The sequence below is a fragment of the Phascolarctos cinereus genome, unplaced genomic scaffold, assembly GCF_003287225.1.
Source record: "Phascolarctos cinereus isolate Bilbo 61053 unplaced genomic scaffold, phaCin_HiC Scaffold_1;HRSCAF=81, whole genome shotgun sequence".
Classification (NCBI taxonomy): Eukaryota; Metazoa; Chordata; class Mammalia; order Diprotodontia; family Phascolarctidae; genus Phascolarctos; species Phascolarctos cinereus.
Genome location: NW_027555514.1, coordinates 214024318 through 214051620, shown reverse-complemented (window position 1 = coordinate 214051620; position 27303 = coordinate 214024318). Strand labels below are relative to the sequence as shown.

At 46.6% G+C, this 27303-nt stretch overlaps 1 protein-coding gene across 4 annotated transcripts; it reads right to left on the bottom strand.

Moving 5' to 3' along the window:
- Positions 1 to 266: 266 nt before the first annotated feature.
- ACVRL1 (activin A receptor like type 1) lies at positions 267 to 26097 on the bottom strand. 4 transcript variants are annotated; one of them, XM_020966225.2, is made up of 10 exons: positions 25676 to 26096; positions 16597 to 16663; positions 13688 to 13945; positions 13053 to 13255; positions 12587 to 12686; positions 11899 to 12045; positions 10894 to 11169; positions 9915 to 10112; positions 2859 to 2989; positions 267 to 1316 (listed from the first exon to the last, which is right to left on the bottom strand). In XM_020966225.2, the coding sequence occupies exons 2-10, from the start codon at positions 16637 to 16639 to the stop codon at positions 1182 to 1184; spliced, it is 1491 nt and encodes a 496-aa protein (XP_020821884.1). In that variant the 5' UTR covers positions 16640 to 16663; positions 25676 to 26096; the 3' UTR covers positions 267 to 1181. The 4 variants fall into 4 exon arrangements, with proteins under 4 accessions (XP_020821884.1, XP_020821885.1, XP_020821886.1 ...); XM_020966226.2 differs by having other exon boundaries at positions 25798 to 26096; XM_020966227.2 differs by lacking the exon at positions 9915 to 10112 and having other exon boundaries at positions 25676 to 26097.
- Between the last annotated feature and the right edge of the window lie 1206 nt (positions 26098 to 27303).

Sequence of the window (27303 nt, the reverse complement as noted above, 5' to 3'; positions counted from 1 at the left end):
TTTGGTCCTCTCCCAGACTCAGATAGAACCAGCTATTAGCTATTAGTGGAGTGTGTTGGCAAGGTACAAGGGAAGATGAATTTGTATTGGGGATGGGTGGAGCCTTAGACTTAAACACAGAAAGCTCTAAGTGTAGCCTTCTATGTATTTTGGAAGCCCCCTCAGGCTGGGCACTAGCCTTTTCTGACCTTTCAATACCATCACCACCTTTGTGCAACTTGCTAACAAACGCACCAGCCTCAATCTTGCTCAGCACTAGCCCAGGAGAAGCTTGAAAATTCGAGGTTTAATTCCAGGTTAAGTGGTTTGGGGTAGAGGTTGCCCCTTGGTCAAGGATAATTGACAGGCAGGATTCAGTGACCGTACGTGGCTTCCCACATAACTGATATTCTGTGTGCAGTGATGACGTCTGGGGAGAGCAAGGACGGGGGTGGGGGGGCACTTTGCAGTTGAGTCCACAGGACTCAGGGCAGAGGTATCCTGGATGCAGCTAGATGATGGGTGTACACATTGTGCATAGGGTGAGATCCTCATGGCACAGGGGCATATGATGTGACACTGTTCACAAGGAGGCTTACCATCTAGGAGGGTGCCATTTGGAAGGGATTTGGGAACCTTGCACCCTCTCTGCTGACCCTGGGAAGCTGGGACTGGGCATGGCAAAGGGCACAAGCAACAGGTGAGGCAGAGCAGAATGGGGTTTCTGTTTCTGTGTTGGTGAGTGCATCTGTACACCAGGGGAATTGAGTGGCCGGCTGAATAGGCGTTCCCTACCCTTTACCCCAGTTAGGTGTTGGTGGCTTCCCCACGATCCCGTCTTAGGGCAGTGTTCTCCTGCTGCTGGGGGCAGCTGGGATCTAGGCTTCCTGGGGAAGGAGGGGTTAGTGTGGGTGTGTTGGGGGTGGGGGAAAGCCAGGCGTCAGGGAGACTGTTCCTTCAGACTGGGCTAGATGCCCTGGCATCAGATTACAGGCCCAGCAATATTTTTGGCTGGGAGAGCTGGGGGCTGGAGGCGTGGAGTCCAGCAGCCATAGCTGCCCTCTCAGGGGACCACCCTCCCCATTCCTCTCCTCCTATGATCCTGGATAATAAGGAAAGCAGACTCTGTAGCAGTGAGAGGTCCGACCCAGACAGCTCCATACAGCCCTCCCCAGGGCACAGGGCGTACAGGCACCAGACGTCTAGTGAATCCCTTTGGGCTTCTCTAGGTTTGCACAAAGTTTCTGTAGGGTCTTCTTGATACGCAGGGCTGTGAGGCGGGCCGAAGGGTTGGGGTACCAGCATTCCCGCATCGTTTGTGCCAGACCTGAAAGGAACTGGATGGCAGAAAGAGAGAGGAAGAGGGATCGGGAGAGGGAAATAGGAAGCATGGGAATTAAAATTACAGAGAGAAAGGTAAGGAGAGGGAGGAAGTATGGAATGGAGGAGGGGAAAAACAGAGAAGTAGAGAGGAGTAAAAATGGAGGAAGAAAGGGAAGGAGACAGATTGAGTGGAGAGAGAGAGAGAGGAAAAACAAATTAGCACAGAAGGAAAGGAAGGGGGAAAGAGGAGGAGAGAGACAACGGGAGAAGCATTATTTTGTCTGTAGATGCTATCTGCACCTTGCTCCCTGTACAATCAATCCCCTCTAAGAGATACAGAAGCAAGAGGGAGATCAGAACCAAAATTCTCCATTGCAATTTTCCCCTATTCTTGGGGATTCTATCCTTTGCAGGGTGACCCCTGCAGGCAAAGATACCACAATAAGATTGTGGAGGGAAAGCAGGGGGCAGTGTTCACCAAAGGTCTTACCAAGCCGGGCAGAGGTAGCCTGGCCCTTCCCCTGGTGCCACAGACCTTGGCCTGTGGGGAGGTGGGATGGGCAGTGGACAACAACTGTTTTAGGAAACATATTGGGGCTAGGATCCCAGAGAAGAGTAGTGTGGCCACTCAGCTCATGCATTCAGGGCCAGGCAAGCTCTACTGACCCCATTCCTAGAAACAAAGGAAGCCCAGAGGGAGTTAGTCCCAAAGAACCTACCCCGGGCTGTGAGTACGTGCGTATGGGGCTATCCAAAAGTGAAAGAATGCCAGGCCTGGAGTCAGCCTGATCTCAAATCTGGCCTCAGACACTTGCTAACTATGTGACCCTGGCCAAGTCACTTTACCTCTGTTTGTCTTAGTCAACTCATCTGTAAAATGGGGATAATAATAACACCTACCTCCCAGAGTTGTTGTGAGGGTGAGAGAGATAGTAATTGTAAAGCCCTTAAGCACAGTGCCTAGCATATAGTAAGCACTATTCAAATTAATGGGTACCCTGTAAGGTGTTAAGCCGAGCCTGTATGACCATTCGTCAGTGATATTGTAAAGGGTTATCAGTCAGATGCCAGTTGGACTATATAATGTCTGAGATTCCTCCCAAGAGTGAGATTCTAAGATCCAAAAGCCCTATGGTGGGGAAATCTTCCTTGTTTCTTCTCTAGAGAAGGAAGGGCTCTGAGAAGCTCAAACAAATTAGGGCTCCCCTTACAGCAATGGACATCTGCCATAGGAGATAGGAGAGATGCAAAGAGATATGTAGCAATGTCCTACATAGTATTCAAGATATATGGACATGCCAGTGCCTGGCACATAATAGGTGGCTAATAAATGCTTATTGACTTGGCTCGACATGTGTACCAATGGATTACTTCAGTTGTCTCCCTCTGGCCCTGCTTCCTGACCACTGAATCGTCCAGCGTCGCCCAGTCCCTAGCCCGCTTACACCCTGCAGCTTGTTCATGATAAAATGGATCTGCAAGTATTTAGAGTTGAGAATTCTCCCTCCTCCCCTGCCCATGCCTCCCTCTGTCTCTCTTTGCGGGTGCCAACTCACCGGATCCGCAGCCAGCCGGTTGGGAATGTTTGGGGTCTGCTGGTCGACACAAACCACCTTTTTCATTTCCTCAAAACTGGGGTCATTGGGGACCATGTCAAAGAAGGGCGGTCTGTAGTCCTCCACAATGCCTGGGGGGCAGAGCAGAGACACTATGGTGACACCATGCCCCACGTGGGAGATGGGGTGCAGGATGGGGAGGACCCCAATCTGGGTCACTGTTTTTAGAGTAAGAGGTCCTTATTTCACCCCCTGCCTGCGCTGCTGTGTGAACAGGGAACCAGCGGATCGTCAGTTTAGAGCCAGAAGGGATCTTGGAGGTCATCTGGTCCAGTTCTCGCATCTTATGATGAGGACCACTGATGTTAAGTGACTTGCCCAAGGTCACATAGGCAGAATGTGCCAGAGCCAAGATTCCAGACCCAGGTCCTCTGCCTCCAAACTCGGCCCTCTTTTCATTGCTTCTTATGTTACTGAAACAATAGAGGCCATCAGCCAGGAGTCCCTCTCTCCTCCTTTATTCCACACTCAAAATCTCTCTTTTGGGGGCAGCTAGATGGCGCAGTGGATAGAGCACTGGCCCTGAAGTCAGGAGGACCTGAGTTCAAATCCAGCCTCAGACCAAACACTTGACACTAACTAGCTGTGTGACCCTAGGCAAGTCACTTAACCCCAATTCCCTAACCTAAATAAATAAATAAATAAATAAATAAGATCTCTCTTTTGCTTTACTCCTGCGTCTGAAGAAGGGATGGCCCTTCTGGCCGGGGCCACCTGGCTTCTGGTTTACATTGCCTCTCTTTCCTTCAGGAGTTTCTCCCAATAACCTCTCCCTCCTTGTTCCCTTTGAATTCAGCATGCCATCTCCTGACTACATACATTTGAACAAGCCATTCCCCATGCCTAGGATAAACTTTTCCCGTCTCCTTCTCACAGAACCTGTCTTCCTCCAAGGCTCACCTCACCTGCCAACTGATCCCCCAAGCTACCTGTCCTCCCTCCCTCCTCAATTTTCCTTGTAATTTACATAATTATCTCTCTGTATGTTGTACACCCCCCATTTCCCAGAGAATGGAAGCTCCTTGAGGGCAGGGAACCACTTTGATTTTTTTGGGTCAGTGCCTTGCACACAGTAGGTGCTTAATAAATGACTATTGGATAGGACTGCAGGCACCTTGCTGAAGGAGAATTTTTGAGCCTGAATTTTACTCTGCTTGGTCAAATGCCTTTGTTTTGTAATCAATGTAAAAAAAAAAATTAAACACAATGAGATCTTGTATTCACCTACCTTTAAGTAAAAAAAAAACCACAACAAAAATATAAACTGATATTTATATGTACTTTGTACTTATCCGAAAAGCTTTCTCCACAATAACCTTATGAGGTACGTAATATAAACACAATTACCTGCATTTTAGCAGTAGCTAGGTGGATAGATTATAGAACTTGGAGCTCAGCAGACTTGAGTTTAAATCTGACCTCAGCTACTTACTAGCTGTGTGACCCTAGGCAAGTCATTTAGCTGCTTCCTGCCTCAGTTTCTTCATCTGTAAAATGGAGATAATAATAACACCTGCCTCCCAGGGTTGTTGTGAAGATCAAATGAGATAATATTTGTAAAGTCCTTTGCAACCCTTAAAGCACAATGTAAATGCTAGCTATTATTATTGTTACTTTACAGTTAAAGGAAACAGACTTAGCAAAGGAAAAAGAATTGCTTCAAGGTCTCACAAATAGTAAAGGTAGAGTTAGAATCAAAACTCAGGTCCTTTGACTCTAAATATAGTACTGTTTCCATTATGCCATAATGATTCATATCAGACTACTGGTTCAGTTTGGTTTCCACTACCCTGCATTCTAGAGCAGTTAGGTGGCACAGTGAGTGCTGGGCCTGGGGTCAGCAAGACTCATCTTCCTAAGTTCAAATCTGGCCTCAGACACTTACAAGTTGTGTGACCCTGGGCAAGTCACCTGTTTGCCTCAGTTTCCTCATCTGTAAAATGAGCTGGAGAAGGAAATGGCAAAGCACTTCAGTATCTTTGCCAAGAAAACCTCAATTGGGATCATGAAGAGACAAACACAACTGAACAACTTATACGTACTCTAATCCACCCTCCACACAGCTGCTTAGGTGTCTGACCATGTCACTGCCTTGCTCTCTAAACTCCAGTGGCTCCCTATTAACTTTGGAATCAATATGAAAACTGTTTGGCATTGAATGTTCTTCACTGCCTGGCCCCTCCTACCCTTTACTTACCTCCATGCACTTTTTGGTCTATTCATGATACTATAGAACTGGGGGAAACCACTTTTTTTTTTTTAACAAATCTCTGTTTTTACTCTTCCTTTTAGGAATCGGTTTAGGTATCAGTATCATATTTGTTTCATAAAAGGGGTTTGGTAGGATCCCTTCTTTGTCTATTATTCTGAATAATTTAATATTGGAATTAGTTGATCTTTAAGTGTTTGATAGAATTCACTTGTAATTCTATCCGGTCCTGGTGCTTTTTCCTTAGGAAGCTCATTTATGGCCTGTTCAATTTCTTTTTCTAAAATAGGTCAATTTAGATATTCTATTTCCTCTTCTGCTAATCAAGGCAATTTATATTTTTGTAAATATTCTTCCATTTCACTTGAGTTGTTAAATGTATTTGAATACAATTGGGTAAAATAACTCTTTATAATGGCTTTAATTTCATCTTTATTAGTGGCATATTTAAAAAAATAAGAACCACTTTTTAAGAAATCAATCAATCAGCAAGCGTGCATTAATTGCTTACTATGTACCATAGGCTGAGGGATACAAAGAAAGGCAAATCTACAACAAGAGTCCCTGGCCTCATGAAAATAAATAGGTTCCTACAAGATATGTCCAAGGGCAGAAGGGAAGATAACCCTAGAGGGTAAAGCTGCTCCTAGTATACAATACTCCATCTCTGCGACTTGGTACTGACTGTTGCCTCTCTCTGGAGTGCTTTCCCTCTTTATCTCTACTTATTGACATTTTTGGCTTCTGTCAAGACTCAGCTCAAATCTCCTGCAGGAGGCCTTTGGGGATCCCCCCTTCCCCAGCCACGTGAGCCTTCCCCTCTCTTCTGGCTATATCTTGTATGTATCTATTTATTTACATGTGGCCTTTTCCATTAGAGTATAAGCTCCCTGGGGGCAAGAACCTTATCTCCCCCCCCCCCCAACCTACTGCTTAGCATAGTATCTGGCATATAGGAAGTGTTTGATTTATACAGCTGGATGTAAGAAAGGAATCTTCCCCTAATACATAGCCTGAGGAATGGAGTCATTTGAACATGCAGCCCTGATGCAAGGTGAAGTAAGCAGAATAAGGAAAATTATATACATAATGATTATGACATTAAAAGGCAGCCCAACTCAGACTAACTCAGGAGCAGATGATGAATACAATTCTCCCCTCTCTGATGAGAGATGGAGGACTACAGATACGGAATAGTAGATACTCTGGCCAATGCCGTTGCTACTTCAGTGGGTCTCCTGCTTGATTTTGTGTGGAGGGTGGGGTTGGGGTGGGGGGGGTATATGTGTGTGTTGCAAGGTCCAATTAATGTGGGTAGGGTTGTCTGGGATGATATCAAGAAGCATTGTGATATGAAAACAAAAGGCATCTAAATAAAACATGTTTTAAAAAAATGAAAGAAGGAAAATGCTTCCCATAGAGCCACAGAGGGCTCTTAGGAAATCTTTGCTCAAACTGGAAGGACCTCTAGGCCTAGAGATAGCCAGCCTTCCTACCCTGTCTTCTAAGTTCTTGGATCACAGGCACTGAGCCAGTGACCAAGAACAGAGGCCACATCCCCATTAGGGCCATGCTCCAGCTGTGCTGGAGGTGGCTGCCTTCCAACCAGGCCCCTCCTGACTTGCATGTCCTAATCAGCACCACACTGAGGCCTGAGCATGTCTAATGGGTCTTTAATCAGAGCCGGGGCTGACACCAGATTACAGTGTTTATAATGAACACTGTGTGAAGCTGAATGAGCTTGCTCTGCCTTGCCCTGAGGAGCAGTTGGCTTCTCTGCTCCTTCTGCCTGCCGGCTGAGGATTCTAGGCCCTCACCTGCTTCTGGCTTGGGGAAGGGAATCTCCCCTGATTCCAGATGCCTTCATTCCTTCCACCCACCTAAAAGCCTCTCAGTCATCCCAGGTGAATTCTGGGGGGGAACTCAGAAGAGACAGACCAGAGTTGTATCAAGAGCACTGGAAATGGTGTCAGAGGACCTGGGTTTGACCTGTGTGACTGTGCTGAAGTCTTTAACCTGCCTGGGTTCCAATTTCTTCATTTGTAAAATACAGGGTTGGACTTGCTTTCTAAATTCCCTTTCAGCTCTAAATCCTACGATCTCATAAGTGCTAATGCTTCCCCTAAGAGAGACGGCAGCTACTAAGGTTGGTGTGGAGCTGCCCCTCACATATGCAAAGGATCCTGGTACCATCGGGATACCAGTGAGAGAAGGACTTCCTAATAGGCCCACACCACAGACCCTCCCCACTCAACAGTAATTCCTAAGACCATTCTACTCTTGTGTTCATCTTGGCGGAGAAATGGAAAGACAATTAATTGGATTTCGAGGCAAAAGAACTCAGTTGAATCCAGGCTCTGATATTTAGTAGTTCTGCCACTATAGACAAGTAACAGCTTGTCTCCGACAGCTTTATTATCTATAAAAATGGCAGTCATAAGGCACAGTGGATATAGCACTGGCCTTTGAGTGAGGAAGAACTGAGTTTAAATCCAGTCTCAGATACTAGTTATGTGACCCTGGGCAAGTCATTTAACTTCTATTTGACTCAGTTTCTCAACTTTAAAATGAGGATAATAAATCACCTGCCTCCCAGGGTGATTATGAGGATGAGTTAATACTTGTAAAGTGCTATATAAATGCTAGCTATTATTGAAACGGGGATAATACTCTTCTAAGCTACTTCACAGGGTCATTGTGAGAAAAACCCTTCGTGAAACTGGGAAAACTATAGAAATTTGAGGCACTATCATGAATATTATTACTATTATCTACCTATTTATCTGGTTACTCATGGACACCTAAAGTGATATGTGTTTTTATTAACTCAGACAACAACGGCCATAGATGAGTCATGACCAAGGCAGACCCAACCAGGTGCCAAAATCCATCAGCAAGTCAGCTTGAGTATCTGTTAAGAAGTCTCAACATGGGGCAGCTACATGTCTCAGTGGATGGAGCACCAGCCCTGGAGTCGGGAGGACCTGAGTTCAAATCTAGCCTCAGACACTAGCCATGTGACCCTGGACAAGTCACTTAACCCCAATTGCCTCAAAAAAAAAAAAAGGAAGTCATGATAATAATGATGATAATAATGGGAAGAAGACTGGACCTATAATTTTATGGGTATAGGGAACTCCCAGATAAGAAACTCCCCCTACCAATGCAGGTCAGCACCTTCTCCACAATTTGTAAAGGTAAATGTTAAATGACTTGCCTAGGGTCACACAGCTTGTATAAATCAGAGGCAGGACCTGAACCCACATCTTCTTAGCCTCAAGAAGAAGCTTTCTATCCAATATGCCACACTGCCTCTCCCTAATAGTAGTATCATTTAAGGAAACAGTAGAAACTATGCAACATGTCACTGCAGACTATAACAACTTAGCACCTATTGAATACGTAGTAAGACAACTTGGTGGCTAGAATTATACATCAACTCACCGTCTTTAATGGGCTTTCAGATGATGAATCCATATTCTATAAATACAGACTCCAAAATATTCTGGAGAATTCAACCAAGAAACTGGACCAATCTGGGACCATTACCACAAACCAAACTATTGCCCACAATGGTCTAGACATACCACTGATCCATGAAAAAAAACAAAAAACAAAAACCTAAGAATGACATTTTACTGGATATCTTTGTCCTAGCTCTCCAAACTTCCCTAAATGAAAAGCTTTTACAATATACAGTTATCCTTTCCACATTGTGGGGGTTAGGGGGTGCAGTACCCCCTCAATTTAGAATATCTATATACAATTTTTTGGCTTTCCACATCAGAGAAAAGGTCTGATTTTTTTTTCTTTTTCTTTTACAAGGTGTTTGCAGTACCAAATTATAATTTACCAAATTGTAAAATCTGAGTTAAGTATTTGGTCATAGGTTATATGTAGGTCAATGTTAAGTAAAAATACCGTATGAAAAAGAAATGAAAAAAATACAAAATACTACAGTAATTTCTTATGCCGACCCACAATGTATAGAAACCATGATGGAAAAAGTCACGATGTGGAAGGGATAACTGTTGAGGCCTAACAGAGGAGATAACATCATGTATGGCACCATCCCTATCATCCTCTCTGCTACTGGGATGATGCTTTCCATTAGCTTACAAAGGATGAGCTAACATCTGAATACTTTTACTCAACTCCAGAAAGCTCCCTTGAGCCATACCATGTAGAACATTAACTACAAAGTAGGATAGCAAGAGGCCCAGGACTGTTTCCGTCTGAACCCCATGAAAAAAGGAATAATAATAGCTCACATTTCTATAGCACTTTAAAGATTTACAAACTGATTTCTTCACAAGAACCCTGTAACAGACTGTACCAGTATAATAGCCAAGGTGGGAGTGGTTAAGTGATTTAGCCAAAACCACACAGGTAGTAATCACCTAAGCTTAGCCTGGATTCAACCCAGATCTTCAGACTTCAGAAGTCTAGGCTCTTTTTAAGAAAATGCTCCTTTGATTCTCTTTTTCATAGATAGCCATCACCCTTGTAACAAAGAAATGAAGACCAAATCAATACATTGGCCATATCTGACATTTTGCATTTATAATCTACTTTCTCTCTGCCAAAAGCCCAGTACTCTTTCCAAAGCAGCACCACAGGCACCCCACATAGACATCATTCCACTGAGACTGTACCCCACCTGCCAATCCCTCCATCCTTGGGCACTGAAGATTAAGCTGGACACCGGGAAGGAAGTCAACCCATCAGTCCATCAGTAGGCCAGGGAGAAGAATGCCCTGGTCAGGGTGACACAAAATATCACTCACCATTCACTATGGTCCGGCGTGCTATCTCCCACAGCACCAGACCGAAGGCCCAGATGTCTGTCCACTTGTAGGATTCAAAGCAGTCAGTGCGAACCTGCTCATCCAATACTTCTGGCGCCATGTACCTCTTGGTACCCACCCGAGGGTTGTTGCCAATGTCCAGGGAGTCACTGCCCTGGGAGTGCATTACTGCCAGGCCTGTGGGGTACCAGTGCCTCATGATCTGGGGCTCTGGGTCCCATGACCCCAATGTGCCACCCAGGGTTTCTCCTTCTCAGGACATTCCCCAAGGCCTAGGGCCCAGAAGGGAAAATTGGGTAGAAGACAAGGGAGAAGAGGGAAGGTCAGAGAGAAAAAACAGAGATAAAGACTGAGAAATAAAGATGGAACCACACAAACCCACACTCACACAGAGACACACAGGGGAAGGGAGAATTATAACATCTCACTCTTACAACTTTTCAAAGTGACTTTAGCTGAGATTATCCCACAGAATCCCATGAGATAATACAACTGCTTGCCTTTATATTCCCATCTCTCAGCCCAGTGCCCGCCATATAGTAAACACCCAGGTTTCTAAAGTACGTAAGGCTTTATGAAGCATTTCCCATGCAATAACCCTGGCATCATCGTGACCATTTGGCAGATGAGAAAAATAAGCCCAGAGCAGTTAAACAACTTGCCCAGTACTAATACATGCCAAAAATGGGACTAGAATCCAGGTCTCTTGAGTCTTAGCCTGAGGTTCCCAATGAGGCTGACTGCCTCTGCAGACTAAGAAAGGCTGAGACATGGAAGAGGCAGAAACAAACAGAAAAGGAGGCAGAGAGAACCCCTCCTTCTGCTTGCCTGTCTCCCTTTCTGTAGGAGAACCCAGACCCAAATTACTGGGGCCAGCCCTCTCCTCCCGGGAACAGGCCAGGCCCAGCTCCTTCACCGACCCATCAGCAGCCTGGTCCCATTCCCACAGACTCCTCACCCAGGTCCGCTATGCAACACTGGAGATTGCTCTTGACCAGGACGTTGCGGCTCTTCAGGTCCCGGTGGGCAATGGCTGGCTTGCCCTGGGTTCCAAAGATCTCAACGTGAAGGTGGGCCAGGCCGCAGGCAATGGAGTGGGCCAGCCTCAGGGCCAGCCCTCGGTCCAGTGGCTGCCGCTGCAGGAAGTCATACAAGGAGCCATGCTCGTGGTAGTGGGTGATCAGCCACAGCTGGGTGCTGGAGTTGCGGGACGTCATGTCAGAAGCAATGAAACCTGGGAGGCAGGGGGAAGTCAGGGTCACAACTGAGTAGTGACATGGACGGGGTTAGGCTTCGGGGGTTGCCTCGTCTACCACGAGACTCAAAGCAAGCGGGTGGTTGGCCTTTATGGGGTTCCTAATGCTAATCACTCACATGTCTATGGTATTCTAGATCGCCAAAGTGGCATCCTCACAACAGCCCTTACAGGTGAGCAGTGTAAGGATTTATCTCTATTTTACACATGATGAAACTAGGTCTGGACAGTTAAGTATTTTGCCCAGGGTTACAAACAGCGAAGGGCAGCTAGGTGGCACAGTGGATAGAGTGCTGGGCCTCAAGTCAGGAAGACTCATCTTCTCAAGTTCAAATATGGCCTGAGAGCTTACTAGCTGTGTGACTCTGGGCAAGTCACTTAACCCTGTTTGCCTCAGTTTCCTCATCTGTAAAAATGACCTAGAGAAGAACACGGTAAACCACTCCAGTATCTTCACCAAGAAAACCCCAAATGGGGTCATGAGGAGTCAGACAGGACTGAAAAACAACTGAAAACAGCAAACAGATGGTGTCAGAACTCAGCTCTTCCAAGACTCCATTATAGATGGGGTGTGTGTGTGTGTGTGTGTGTGCACATGTATATATGTGTGTGTGCATGTAGACGTGTGTGTGTGTGTGTGTGTGTGTGTGTGTGTGTGTGTGTGTGTGTGTTGAGGGGGTGGTGCTGGGGCTGGCCTAGTCTACTCACCAAGAACGTTATCATGTCTGAGTAGCACTGTGTTGTAGATTTCAGTCTCCCGGAACCAGGACTGCTCGTCCCTGGAGGAGAAGATTTTGACAGCCACACTCTCACCATGCCACAGGCCCCTCCACACTTCACCATAGCGGCCCTTGCCTGTGGGAGGGGTGAGAGGAAGGGCAGGATGGGAGAGTCTCATGCCCCACCCTTGAATAGACCCTCACCCAGATGCCTATCCAGTATTCTAACTCTGACCATCTACATGACCCAACTGTGGCTATATTTCGGACCTTAAACCAATCTCAGAGTCCAACCCTAGCCTCTTAATCTCCTCATCCTACTCACTCCAACACCCACAAGGTGGCCCCTCTCTTGCCTCCCTTCTTCCTCACAACATACAAGGGAGGTAAGGACCTCCCCTCTCCCCAAAGGATGACTCCCTCTCTTACTTCCCTCCTTTCCCCTTACCCTTTCTCTTGTCTCCCTCCCCCTTCACAGGATGGACCCTATCCTATTTCCCCTCTCCCTACCCCACCCCCACACAGGGTGACCCCTTTTGTTCCTCCCTCTCTCCACAGGATGGCCCCTCTCTCACTTTTCTCTCACTCCCACCTAAAATACAGGGCAGCCTTTCCTTTGTCTCCTGTTCCCATGAACCTAAGTCCTTATTTAACTCCTTCCCCTCTCCCCAGCTTACCCACACACTCTACCAAAGCAATCTGCCGAGCCACTGTCCTCTGGACCAGGAATGGGAGGCCAGAGCCGCTGCCTGTAGTACAGTCACTGTCCAAAAGGTCCTGGGGTCATCAAGGGAAAAGTGTAAGAGGAAAGCTTCCCTGCCTTCCCACCTCTCTTTCCCTTTTCTAGGAGTCTCCAGCCAAGTTTGGGCTCCTGATGGGCTGGAAAGCACATAGCTATCTGTCTCTCCGTATGTCTGACTGTCTTTCTCCCCTTCTCTATCTGTCTTTGCATCTGTGTGATTCTCATCTCACCCTCTCCCTCTCTTTGTCAATGTCTTTGTGTCCTCTGCCTCTTCCTCACTTTGTCAATAACTCCAGCCACTTCTTTCTCTGCTTCTTTCTTCTTGTCTCGCTATCTCTGTGCTTCCTTCACTGACACCCTCTCCCCTCCTCTGCACATCCCTGAAACTCTGAGGCCCTCACCCCCAGTGTGCTGTCCCCCAGCTCCGAGGCCTTCAGGATGAGGCTGGATTCTCCCAGGTCACTGTGCAAGGCTCTCTGTTTCTCACGCCTCCGACTGAGGCGCCACAGGGCCAGGGCCCCCAGCCCCAGGAGGACCAGCAGAGCTAGTCCAGGGCCCAAGATCAGTGGCAGATGGTTAGTTTGATGGGGTTCCTCTGGTGGGGCTGGTGAAAGTGGAGAAACAACTGAGATCCACTTTCTGTAAGGAACTCATTCCCCAGGGGACCAGTCAAGACCCTACTCCATTCTAATAATCCTCTGTCCACTGGACTCTGGGAAGCCCAAGTTGGATGTAGATAAACATGGATTGTAAGACTTATTTTATCTCTTAAGAAGGGAAATACACCTGATCCCAAGCCCAAGATGGATAGAGAACTAGGGTGGGTGGCCTATCTCCTTCCCTCTCCCAGGGGACCCTTAGAAACCAGTGATGGTGGGAGTTTTTGGACTGGTGCATCAGGACTGAATAGGCCAGAAGCTCAAGATTGAGTTGAAAGGATGGACAGAGTGTGGTATATGTAGGAGCAAGCAGAGATACTAGCTGGGTGGGAAGGGCAGCAATGCCCAGGGTTGTGGGTAGAAAATGAGACCCGCACTTGCTAGCTTCAGGGAGATGTTGAGGTTGCAGAGAGGCTGGTAGCAGCAGTACTGGGCAAAGGCCTCAGTGGGCAGTCCCAGGCACGTCTCGTGGTGGTGGTGGTTACTGCAGCCCCGAGTCTCCCGGGGTTGTCCCCCCGGCTCTTTTACCAGCCATACAGTGCACCAAGACCCCTGGCAGGTTGAAGACCCCTTGCAGTTGAAGTTCTCGCAGGCACAGGTCAAGAGAGAGTTGGGTGAGGACAGTGCAGAACCACCTGATAGACAGAAGGACAGAAGGGCCAACTCAGGGACTTGGAATCTCAACTCCCAATATGAGAGCCTCCAAAACACACACCCTTGAAACTGGACCCAGGCTCCCGTAGCAGAGGGGCTCTGAGCCAACAGCTACAACAAGGGCTGCCCTATTGTAATGCATTTCTATCAATACACCTAGTATCCTTGGCTTGTAGCCCCAACATAGGCCATTTCATATATCTGTGCATTTATAGCTTGAAAGGACCTTGGAAGGCAACATAGCCTTACCGACCCCCATCATACAGAAAAGAGAAATGAGGCCCAAAGAAGCAGACTGACTCACCCAACCACATGAACAGAGTGGTTGAGTCAAGATTTGAACCCAGATCCTCTAACTCCAGCTCCCACATCCTTTCTATTGTATCACGGATGCCTTCAAGTCTCTGAGTCAGTCATTGTTCTGGGTCTCCGGCTTTTAGCAATTTAGCTCCTACCTTAGGCTTTAAACCGTTTCTCCTACCCCCATCTACCAACAAACTCCATTACATCTAGCTTAATATTCCCAGCACAATCCTGGAGAGGGTGGGGGAAGGAGAGAAAGGAATGAATGGCACCTTTCCTTCACTACTACCACCACCAAGCTCTGCTGGTCCCACCCAGGCCTTCAGAGCTCTCATAGCTCACTCTCTCTTGGCACTCTTTCCCCAGAAGTCCCATACAAGAGACCAAGAGGCATGATTAAAGATGTTTCCAGGGGCAGCTAGGTGGCACAGTGGTTAGAGCTCCGGCCTTGGAGTCAGGAGGACCTGAGTTCAAATCTGACCTCAGACACATAACACTCACTAGCTGTGTGACTCTGGGTAAGTCAACCCCAATTGCCTCACAAAAGACAAAAAAAAGCTGTTCCCAACAGTTAGACCAAACAACCTTGCCACTGCAGTCTCATATTACGAGATTAAGTCTGGATCAAGTGGCAAGCAGAAAAGGGTGAGGAATCCTGAGAGAGGGCCATAGACTTACTCTTACTTCTTTCCCACATTTGATCCCTTGACTTCCATTATTTCCTTCTTGTCCGCTCATCTCCCCATATTCTGTCACTCCACCACTTCCTATCCATTTCGTTCACTCATTTACTCTATCCCAAGGCTCCTCTACTACCACCCTTCTCATCTACTCCCTCTCTCATCTACTCTGTCAGGTCTCCTCCACCACCATCTCTCCCACTTACTTTATTTCTAATTGTAAAGATGGATCTAGAAGGAATGTGGTCCTGTACTCACAGCTGAACCCCAGGCTACTCTTTGTGATGGTTTACTCATTATCTAATAGACCTGAAGCCTCCACATTCGCTGGAGATGTGGTCTCTGGTAACCGATTCTAACCCTTCTCTGGCCACTGGGGTGTCTAAAATTACCTCCAGGGCTTGGCATGGCAAGGAACAAAAATACTTCCTCTCATTCTCACACTGAGAAACGGTAAGGGTTAAGAAAAAAAATTAAAATGTACAGATTTAAGAAAGACACAACAGGGCAGCTAGGTGGCGCAGTGGATAGAGCACCGGCCCTAAAGTCAGGAGGACCTGAGTTCAAATCCAGCCTCAGACCAAACGCTTGACACTTACTAACTGTGTGACCCTGGACAAGTCACTTAACCCCAATTGCCTTTAAAAAAAAGACACAACAAACAAACAAGATACCAACTCAGCTAGGGAGCAAGACAGTAAAGTAAGTAGAGGCCTCGGAGACAGGAGACCTGGGTTCTAATGCTGCCTCTGTTGCTATGTGACCTCCCTACTTCTATAAAACGGGATAAATAATATTTGCACTAACTACTTCAAAGAGGTATTGTGGTGTTGTAAGGAAAGTGTTTTTCAAATCTTAAAACTCCTTAAAGATGTGAGTTGTTTTTGGTGGAAGAGATTTTGATTTCATTGGCAGAAGGAAATCCAGTGAGGAAACTGCTTCTACCAATGCAGATCTGTACCTGTTCTTCAATTTTGAGCCTTAAAGAGTTATCCGGGAGCACCTTGAGACTTCACGAGATGCCCAGGGACACACAGTAAGCATGTGTTAGAAGTGGGACTTGAACCCAGGTCTTTAGCACTCTCATAGGAGCTGTTATTATTGCCTAAAAAATGAGAGACTTAACCAGCCAATTGCTTTGAGACCTAAAATTCTGTGATTCTATGACTGAACAGTCTTGAAGCTCCCTTTTGCCTTGAATTCCAAGTTTACAAAGGTTATTAGCCCTGTTAGTCATAATCCTGCCTCAGCCCAGGTGAAGCCGGTGGCAACTATAAGAGAGAGAGATTATGAATTTCACCGGATCCAATGGTTTATTAGAAACTAAGGAAAGGATGGTCTGGGGGTTCAGCCGTGAGGACTACCTCCTTTTCTTTCTTTATGCCTCTGCTTTATCATTCATACACTATCTCTCCTCTCTCAGTCACCTGTCTACCTGTCCCTCCTTTTTTGGCTACCCCTTCACAATTCCTACAAGAGGTTCTCTCTTCCCGCCCTTAATCCCCCAAATCCAGCCCAGATGCCAAGACAAAAGCTGGAGCAGCATCCCTAGCTCCTATTTAGAAGCTCCCTGCCCCTCCCTCCAGTCCTTTCTGCCCTAGGCCTGGATGGGTTTCAAGGTCCTACTCCCCCACCTCATAAAAACTCACCATCAGCCAGGCCCAGAGCCAGCAGCAGTATGAGTAGGTCCATCCCAGAGGGACTCAGGGCCTCTTCCTAGAGGGGGAATAGGAAAGAAGGGTGGTGAGTCGCTGACCCTACATCCAGTCCTACATGTAGCTCCCTAAAATGACCTTCCCACTCAGAATCCCTGGGAGTTGTGATTGTTGAGTGTCGAGTTTTGTTGGGTTTCAGTTGGGTTTTTTTTTTCAATGGGGGGGTGTCCTCCTCCCTTCCCATGCAGCTCACTCTGGGGAGTGGCTTTGTAAGGGAAGTCCGGGCCAACTTCCCCAGTGGAAACCAAACCGCCTGGGAGGAGTAAAGGGTGTGGGTATGGGGAGGGGGAAGGGGAAAGGAGACAGAGTATCAGTGATTCAGGGTTATGAAAGCACCCGGTCCTCTTATGCCCTGGTCACTGAGTCTGGAGCAGAGCCTGGTAAGGCTGCGAACCAGTGCGTTCCGAGATGTGCAAAAGTCGTTTCCTGGTTCTCCTTGGCCCCGCTTTTCTCCTATCCTGTGTTCCTTCTCCTGTGTTTGCCCTGCCTGACTCCTTCACTGCTTTTCAAGCATCCCTTTTTGGCCCCTTCCCTTTGCCCCTTGCTCTCCCCCTGCCCCAGTACCACCTTCTTACCCACCCCTCCCAACCCTGGCGGCCTGAAACATAAACAGGCGACTGTCTCCACTTCCTGCCATTCACCGTCCAGCCAGGCTGGGAACAGGAATCAAGATTGTTTAGATTGGGGTCTGGATAGAGCACAGAGGAGTCACGAAAACACTTGGGGGTGGGGGAAGGTGCTGTAGCCACATTCCTAGGATGGGCCAGGTCACTGGAGTCTGAGGTAGGCCTGGGGCCAGCTATTCCCACTTCCACTCATCGTGAGAGAACTTTAGGGTGAGAGAAACCCTAGAGATCATCTAGTCTAATTCTTCATTTGACAAAGAAGGAAACTGAGGCCCAGAGAGGAGGGGAGGTGATTTGACCAAGGTCACACAACAAGATCTTCTGACTTTCCATTTAATCCCTTTTATATACAATAAAAATAGCAAAGGACCTCGGTTTAAATCTCAACTGCTACTTACTACCTGGGTGATCTTGAGAAAGCTCTTTTAGGCCTCCATTTCCTCATGTGGAAAAAGAGGATGTTGGACTACATGACCGCTAAAGTCTCTTCCAGCTTTCAATCATATGACTTATGAATTAGGGTGAGAAACCACAGATTGGGCCTTCTGGGGACCCTCCAGGTCATAGAACCCTAGGATTCCAAATTTAGACATGCACCTCAGGGCCCATCTTCATTTTATAATTGAAGGAACTTAGGGAGTTGATGTGATTTGCTCAAGATAGGTAGCCAACATCAGAAGTATGAGTCTTGGAAGGAAACCATACCTGGTCCTACTCCTACCTCACCTCAGCCACCTGGCTGCTGAGAGTTAAGGTGTACCCTTCTCTGGATGCCCTCCCCTGACTCCTCTCTCCTTAGCATGTCCTTAGAAATAGTTTCTTTACTTCTGAAAAGAGATGAGGGGCAAGGGGGGCGGCCCTTGCTAAGGGAGAGAGAAGTGAAACAGTGTGACCCTGGCTGGCTAGGGGGTCAAAGGGAACAAGAGTGGTAGAGCATGTTATAACCTGAAGTCCCTAGCCCAGATTCTAACTTGCCATCCCCTCCCAATTCAGAAACCATCCAAGTTCTCACTTGTCAAAGGCTCAATGTCGAAAGTCATTCCCTTATAGCAACTGATCAAAGGATATGAATGAACATTTTACAAAGGAACAAATCCAAGCAATTAACAACCATATGATAAAACGCCCCAATGTTTGATATTCCAAATAATGAAATGAAAGCAGCTCAGAGGTTCTACCTCAGTATAATCAGATTGTCAAGGATGACAAAAGAGGAAAACAACAAATGTTGGAGGGGCTATAGGAAAAAGAAGCACCCTAAGGGCAGCTAGGTAGTACAGTGGATAGTTCATTGGCCCTGGAGTCAGAAGGACCTGAGTTCAAAACCAACCTCAGATGTTTGACACTAACTGTATGATCCCGGGCAAGTCATTTAACCCCATTGCCTCAAAACAAACAAACAACAAAAAAAAAACAGGCACCCTGATATATTGTTGGTGCAACTATGAGTTGGTCCAGCTATTCTGGAAAGCTAGTTGGAATGGCGTCCAAAAAGTCACTAACCTATGACTACCCTTTAATGCATTAGGATCTAGGATACCAGGTCTGGTCTGTGACCCAACAAAATAAAAGAAAGAAAGAGGACTCACGTATACAGCATTTTTCATAGTAATCCTTATTACAGCAACAAATAAATGGAAATAAAAGGAATGCCCACCTACTGGGAAATGGCTAAACAATATTTATGGTATGTCAATGGAATCAATGCACAGCTAGGTGGTTCAGTGGATAGAGTGCTGGACCCAGAGTCAGGAAGACACAACTTCCTCAGTTCAAATCTGGCCTCAGACACTTATTAGCTGTGTGACCCTGGGCAAGTCACTTAACCTTGTTTTCTTCAGTTCCTCATCTGTAAAAAGTGCTGGAGAAGGAAATGGCAAACCACGCCAGGATCTCTTCCAAGAAAACCTCAAATAGGGTCACAAAGAGTCCGACATGACTGAAAACAACTGAATAACAATGACAACAAGATGGTGCGGTGGAGAGGATTCTTACCCTGGATAGTCATTCAATATCTCTAGTACGTAGAATAAATGCTTGTTTCCCCTTAAGTCTTGACTAAAATCCCACCCTCTACCGGTGGGATTTTCCCCAACTCTTCTCAATTCCCAGTGCTTTCCCTTCAGTTAATTATTTCCTTTTTATCCCATATACAGCTCCAACAATAGCTGCCTTTGTATATACTTGTTTGCATGTTATCTCCCAAATTAGATTGTAAATTCCTTGAGGGCAGGGACTGTCTTTTACCTCTTTTTGTATCCCCTGCATGTAGCACAGTGTCTGGCTTACAGTAAGCCCTAATAAATGTTTAATGGTTGATTGATTGATTGACTGACCGACTTTGTCATTATCTCTTGGCCCCACTGCCCTCATCTGTTAAAATGGAGACAATACTCCAACTGCCTCATAGAGTTGTTAAGTCATAGGATGTAGATCTGGAAAGGACTTTACCAACCACCTATTCCAATCCCAACAATTTACAGATGAGGAAACTGGAGCCCAGAGTGGTAAAGGGATGTGCCAGTGAGAAGCAGAGCCACGATCTGACCCCAAGTTCTGTGACTCCAAAACTAGTAATCTTTACACTAACTATACTTAGCTAAAGGTATGAATGAGATCTTATTGAAAACTATACAAAGTAACGCATGTTGAGTTATAATTACGGACTGAGACTGCAGTAAGAGGGATGGAGATTCAACAGGGAGAAAGACTTTCTTTGAGGGAGGTCCAGGTGTGTCCTAGGAAGTGACCCAGGGGTCCCAAGCAACAGGAGAGGATTTCCTCAGCAGGAAAAAAAAAAAAGGTCCTTCTGCATGGAAAATGAAGTGAGGCAGGATAACCCTGAATGCAGCAAGCACTCCCCACACTGGGGGCAGCTCCAGCCTTCCTGGTTGTGCTGGGGGCCTCTGTTTCCTCCTGGCTTCACCCCACCCCCACCTCAGGCCAGCAGCTGAAGAAGGAAACGGAACCTAGAGCTATACCTTCATTTTCAGTTATGTTTCCTAGACCTCCCTTTTCTTATCTCTACACTCTCTGAGGATAGACTTAAGGGACAGCTTTCAGGTGGGGTGGAGGATGGGACAGCTTTATGGCCTTCAACCAAGGGACTCTCACCTAGAAGAGGAGGGCTATCATCTACCTGTGGTGGGTGCTATTACTCCATGATTGGTGCCTTTCTACAGGGACAGGTGGGGAGGTGAAGGGGGGTCTGGGTGAAGTTAGAGCCATAGATTGTTAGAGCCAGAAGGAACCTTAGATGTCACCTAGCCGAACTTCCTTGTTTTCCAGGGGGGGTAGTTATATATAATTAGAGAAGGGAAATCACTTGCTTACAGCCCCCAGCTAGTAAATGCAGAGCTGAGATGCAGCAGGTGAACAAAATCTTCAAGGAAAGATTAGGAATGGAGGTGGGAGTGTTAAGCCCGGAAGTGGGATATAACCTATCAGGTTATATCACTATCAGTGATATTAGGGGGTGTGTGGATATGTAAATGGCTGGGGGTATATCTCTGTGTGTTTTACATGCATGTATGTCATATGTGTGCTTGTATGGGGGGGGTGCACATCCATACACACATGTATAGAAGCTGCTAAAACTGCTCAGCAAAGGTTCCTGAGGGTGAATGTTATTAGATGTTCTCAGTGGAAAAAATAGTAGACTTGGAGTCAGAAGCCCTAGGTTAAGATGCTGACCTGAACAACTATTGGCCACGTGAGTCTGGGCAAGTCATTTTCCTTTTCTGAGGCCTAGTTTCCTCAGAGGTAAAATGGTGATAGCCATATTATGCACTACTCGTGTCCTGGTGTTGCAGTGAGAAAAATTTTATAGATCTAAAAGCACTATTCTCCCATAACCCGTGCTTCCTCTTCCCCTTCTCCCCCCAGCCTGGTTGTTAAATATTTACTAGCACACTTCTGTATTGCTCTATAAACAAGCTTGAACTCTGCGGCAATGTAATAGAAGACTCAGAGAATAAAGTCATCACCAGACTCGAGAGGCTAATGAAAATAATGAAATAACTATAATGGACAATAATAATACCTTGCATTTACACAGCACTTTAAGGTTCACAAAGTGCTTTACATCTATTATCTCATTTGAGCCACAACAGTTTGGGAGGGGGAGGGATATTATGATCCTGGGGGTGGGAGACTTGGGCAAGCGGATTTGAAGTGGATCTCAAAAGCAGGCTACCAAGCTCAGATTGGTCTTATGCCAAAAGCTAAACAGGAAAAGGCTGTATTTCAGAAACTATATAACTGAAATGGACCAGACAAGGCCAGGCCTGAATGTCTAATCCTTTTATAACAGCCACATTCCAAACCCCTCTTCTTCCCATGCCTGGGACTTCAACCTTAAGCCTTGAGAAGATTTTTTAGAAATGCTTCATACCTCTAACAATCAAAAGCCCACCCACCTACAGTTTTGGTCTGCCTGAAGGGGTAAATGGGGGCTGGATTTAGGTCTTCCATGATGACACCCCACCCCCCCAGTCTCCCCAATTCCTTTGCGCTTTTAGTCACTGTCAGAAGCACCAGGGAACAGTCAAAAGACTACTGGATTTCCATTCAGAAGGCTGGGGTAGGAGACCTGATTCAGATACTTAGACAGTAGATAAGTAGCCGAATCTTTCTAAGCCTAAGATTTCTTTGTAAAATGGAAATAAGGCACTTCGAAGGTTTGTTTTTGGAAAGATCAGATCAGACAAGGCCTGTAGCTTCCCATAATATCAGTTTTATGATTAGAGGCTAGAGTTCTGCCTGTTATTTTGCATGCCCCAAGGCAGAAGCCTTGGTCAGCTTGATAACTTTCAGTGGGCAGGAATCCTAAAATGAGGAAGTAAGACTAGATAATCTACCTAAAGTCCTTTCTATCTGTAAACCCATCATCAAACCAAACATATTAAGCACCTACTAAGTGCAAGACATTGTGAGTCAGTCAGTCAGTACAAAAGAATTTGAGGATAGGGAGTGCACTAATTAGGGTGCTCTGGAAAGGTTTTCTGTGGAAAATGGACCTGAGCTGAGCCAGCTGGTACCCCTGGAGAGAATAGATTGTTAAATTTTCAATATGAGCATTGGCAAATGCTACAAATCAGGGCCTGATTTATTGTTTTGTTGATTTTCAGGCTTAAGAAAAAATGGGTTTTGTTTCCTCTTTCTGGTGGTTCCTCCTCTTACTTACAACATCACTAATGTGAAAATATGTTTAATAGGAATGTATGTGTATAGCCTATATCAGATTGTGCACTGTGTTGGGGAGGGTGGTGGGGAAGAAAGGGGAGAAAAATTTAAAACTCAAGTTTATGGAAGTAATTGTTGATAATTTAAAATAAATTAATTTTAAAAAAAGAAAAGATGGGAAAAATTTAATAATGCAGATTAAACTTACAAGTATGTCTGGATATATTTGCCCCGCTCCCAACACACTCACGTGCACACACACACACACACACACACACACACACACACACTTGTTGTTAAACATTTACCAGCACACCTATGCTTTATAGAATCTTTTTGGGATGACTGAAATTCTAGTAATCTTTCCATTAGTCCCTCGTGCTTCTTTGAGTGGCTAAAAGCACACTGGGGAAGTGTGGGGAGTGTTCATGGAAGACCTAAATCCAGTCCCAATTCACCCCTTCAGGCAGACTAAACCTTTCCAATAGGAAGAGACCTTTGAGGTCATCAAGTGACACCCAGGTGAAGTGATTTGCCCAGGGTACTGAGGCAGGATTGTAGTCCAGCCCTCTATCCACTACACCAGGCTGGTTTAAAGAAGCTAAGGATTCTGAGAGGCAGAGAAGAGGAGGGAACATGTTCCAGACATGGGGGAAGGTTTGTGGGAAGGCACAAAGACAGCAGAAGAAATTTTGGGAACACTAGCAGGCCAGTTTGGCTTGAGTATGCAGTGAGTGAAAGGGGGTAATGTGAGCCGTCTACAAAGGCATATTGGAGCCAGAGTGGGAAGGGCCGAAATGCTGGTTGGAGGAGCTAGTATTTATCCCAGAGGAAATAGGGACCCTCTAGAGCTTTTTGAGAAAGGATAAGACCTATGCTTTAGGAAGATTGTTTTGCAAGCTCTATGTAAGATAGATTGGAGAAAGGAAGAGAATGGAAGCAGAGAGCCTCATTAAAAGGCTGCTGCACTCATACTGGGATGATGAGAGCCCTCAACTAGGGTAGTGGCTTTGGGGATGGAGAGAAAGGCTCAGATATGGGAGATGTTATGGAGGCAAAATGCACAAGACTTGGATATGACCAGCTATGATCACATGTCTCTTCCTCCCTTCAGATCTTCCCTATCCTGAGGGTGCCTGGGTCAGAGAAGTGAAAAGCTCACAGCACAACATGTCACTGTGTAGGGCTAATTACTAAATAGAAGAAAAAGAAACAGATGTGTTTCATCTAAGTAGGACCCATGATATGGTCCTCTCTGGGCAGAGTCCCCAGTTGCCTTTAGACGAAGATCAATTTGCCCAAACCAGGCATATATTCTCATCTCTTCATGAAAAGGGAGAGAGTAGGATGGTCTTCTAGACAGCATGCCCAGTGGACGTTGGTCTACAAAGCTAAGGTGGTCAGGGAGAGTGGGGTAAGGGGAATATCCCAAGATGGCAGGGAATGGGTTTATAGGAGAGCCAGAGGAAGAAAGACAGAGATGCTGGCCCTCTAAAGGACTGCCTCTGAAGGATAGCCATAGGAGCAATTTAGGGCCAAGATTATCTTTCCCCAACTTGCCCATTTTAAAGATAAGGAAACTGAGGATGAGAGAGGGTAATTTGCCCAAGGTCACACAGCTAGTTAGTATCAGAGTCAGGACCTGACTGTTAGGCATCTTACTACCTTTGTCAATAAAAAGGTTGTGGCTATGGGGTTAGAGTTACAGGGTCAGATGGTTGCCTGATTGAGGCAAAGGTCAAGAAGCGGCCAGAACTCCCAGTCCAGGAAAGGGTCATCACTTGTGGTAGAGACCAGCTTGATTCTGCCCACACACGTGGGATTTGATATTTCAGAAAACCTCCTCTGGAGCCAATGGAACAGAGAGGAATTGGGAATGAGATTCTGCAGCCTTCCTTGAGGCTCTCAGGAAGTAATCAGTGTAAAAATGGCTGATTTTGTTTACCCCTCTACTCTAAAACTTTCAGTAGCTTCCACTGCCTCCCTGGCCTTAGCATTCCAGGTCCTTTGCAAAGTGGTGTCAAAACTCACATAGAAACTGGGGCTACGCAATCATACAAAAGACTCCCTGTTGGTGGCAGATTGACTTAGAAAACCACAAATTAACATTACCTGTATTGTACTGTATTTTTGTTAAACTTTTCCCAATTGCATTTTAATCTGGTTCCTATATAATAGGCACCTCTGCCTACAATATGCCTTTATCTCATACTATTCTCCTTCATGAGACTACTCTCCTTCCCATTCTCTACTTGCTGGCTCTCCATCTTCGAACCTGCAGTCTTAATCATACCACATGCCTGAAAAGGATACCTCTACTCCTGTCTCCAGCCTTTTAATCCTCCCTTCTTTCAAAGCCACCTCCTCCAAGAAATCTTCCCTGACACTGTCCCCACCCTCCCCATCCCCCACCCCCTCCCACCCCAACCCCTATGACACCTTGCCTGGATCTCTCCTTTGAGCTTATCTCACACTGCCTTATATCATAATTGCTCATATACTTGTCCTTCTACTCTCCCCCATTTAGATCACAAACTCCTTAAGAGCAGGATTAATATCTTATCTTTGTACCTTCAGCACCTTGCACCGAGTAGGTCTTTAAAGATTAAGTTGAACTCAATCAATGCAGAAAAGGCTATATACACTTTAGATCTGGGACATGTTATTGAAAAGTGAGGGAAATGGTTCGATGAAGAGACCAGAAATTCAGAGGACAAATGGGTGGCACCAAGTCTGGAGAAAGGAGAGTTGGAGAAAGACTCAAGAAACTAACATGGTCAGCGAGAGAGCTCAGTCCCAGCACCAGGATTTAGAAGTTAGGAGGCCTCTGCTCACTGGAAAAGCCCATCTACCCCTGCAAATCAGCAAATCAACCAGGGAAGGGGAACCTAGAAAGTGTAGTTTTGCTGTCTCCGATTTGGGAGTGAGGTAACACAACTGGGAAGGATGATCTGGGGAATTTCAGAGCCTATGGATTACCTAAACTACACTATTGAACAACCCCCATGTGTTGGGGACCAGAGCTGTAGGCTAGGGGTTACAGGTTTAGGCCTATGGAGTGGAAGTTGCAGGAATTCCAGTTATAAGGCTGAGGTTTTCTGGGAATAAGGATATCCCATGCTGCAATCACAATACGGGCTTCACGCCTGGAAATCAGCGAACTCTTCCCCCTCCCCATTCCCCCAGGGCTGACCCAGACTCACCTCCCTGCTCTGCCCTGGGCTGTGGCCCGAAGGCTAGCAGCCCTGGGACTAAGGGGGGAGGGGAGAAAGGCGAGAGGTGTGGACTCAGGCCAGCTCCTCTCCTCCTCCCACGCCCCTGATACCTCCTCCTCCTCTTCCTCTGGATCTGGACTACGGATGCTGGGTCTCCGGGCTGCTTGCTTGGGGTCCTGGGGTCCTGGGGCCCTTGGGGGCCCGGGGATAGGGTGGGGATGCTCTCGATTCTCTCTCCAGCCCCGCCGGGCCCCGGGGGCCGCTTGCTCGGCCAGCCGGCACTCGGGAAAAGCCTGGGAAGGGGGCAGGAGCTGTAAAGTGTCTTCTTCCAGCTTCTTCCTGCCTGGCCCTGCTCCGCCACTCCCTCCCCTCTAATATACCGTTTCCTATTGCCAAACGCGTTTACATGGAGTGCTCTCTCCCTGTTTATGGGGCCGCCTCCCCTCTCTTCCTCGCCAGCTGACCGTTCCCTCCGGTCTCCCCCGCACCCCCTCAACAAACCTCCCACATCCGCTGCTCCCTCCAGCCCTGCCCAGCCCCGGCTCCAGCTCCCTGGCCTTGCCTGGGAATGGGGATGGGGGGGCGGGGGCCTGGGGGGGGAGCGATATTGTAGGTCCTCTGCCTTGGGTGCTTGAGTCAAAAGGACTAGCTGCTCCATGTGAGGTTGTGGGGATCCAGAACCCCTGCTACTCAAGGGAAGCATCCCAGTGTAAAGAATAACTCACTTGTCTGTGTTTTAGTGTCCTAACCTATAAAATGGGGTGTATTTAATCTCCAATGTTCTTTTTCCGCTCTTAAAAAATCGATTCTATCCCTATTCTCTCTCCTTAAGTCTGTAGCCCCTACTCTATCCTTCCTACCCCAGTGAGAGGGTTGGGAATGGGGCTGAGCAATGGGGGAATGAGAGATTCTGGAAAAAGCATCTCAGGCCACAAGGGTGTTTGAAAGGGTTTGTTCAAGTCTTCGCCAAGACATATCTGGTGGAAGGAGTAGGTTCCATATTTGGGGGAGTCAGGAGGGAGGAACCAGAATGAGCTTCCTGGGACCCATTCTTCCTATTCCTTGCTTCCCACCATTGCTGAGAAAGTGGTTCATCAAAGGAGCACAAAGACACATAAAGGGAAAAAATAAATGGAGCTCCCCGAATGAGGTGGGATTGGGCCATCCCTCTATAATGATGGAGAAAGGTCTGGGTATCAGAGGGTACCACAAGCCGGCTAGGCAACAGCTGTGAGGATTGAGTTGTTTCTGCTTTATCTCAGCTCATTTGGTGATTGATTTCGTTTCCTCTGTTGACACTTTATTAGCAGTTGTGAAGGCTATGAATTTCCAGAACCTGTTTGAGATATAGTAAGGGTTAAGAAAAAAATCAAAGTGGAAAAATTAAGGCAAGAAGTAACAGGGAGAGAGAAGCAAGGACAGAATGCTAAGCATCTAAGGTGAATGGAGCTGGTGGGCAAAGAGGTGGAAGAAGAGTTTCTAAGAAGGGTTCAGCTTGGAGGGCTTTCTGGAGAAGAGTAGATCAGGGATCTGGAGGGGAAGGGTAGAGCTGGGGTAAGAGGTGAGGAAGTGAAAGCTATTGAGTCTCTTCTCTTCATTTTAATCAGCCATAGCTG

Excerpts from the sequence above, each read along its gene's own strand:
- ACVRL1 (XM_020966225.2), bottom strand. The coding sequence starts at position 16,639 with ATGGACCTACTCATACTGCTGCTGGCTCTGGGCCTGGCTGATG. Across the intron at positions 13,256-13,687 it reads CATCTCCCTGAAGCTAGCAA|CCCCACCAGAGGAACCCCAT; the intron begins GTGCGGGTCTCA and ends CACTTTCACCAG. Across the intron at positions 10,113-10,893 it reads GTGTTGCATAGCGGACCTGG|GCCTGGCAGTAATGCACTCC; the intron begins GTGAGGAGTCTG and ends GGTACCCCACAG.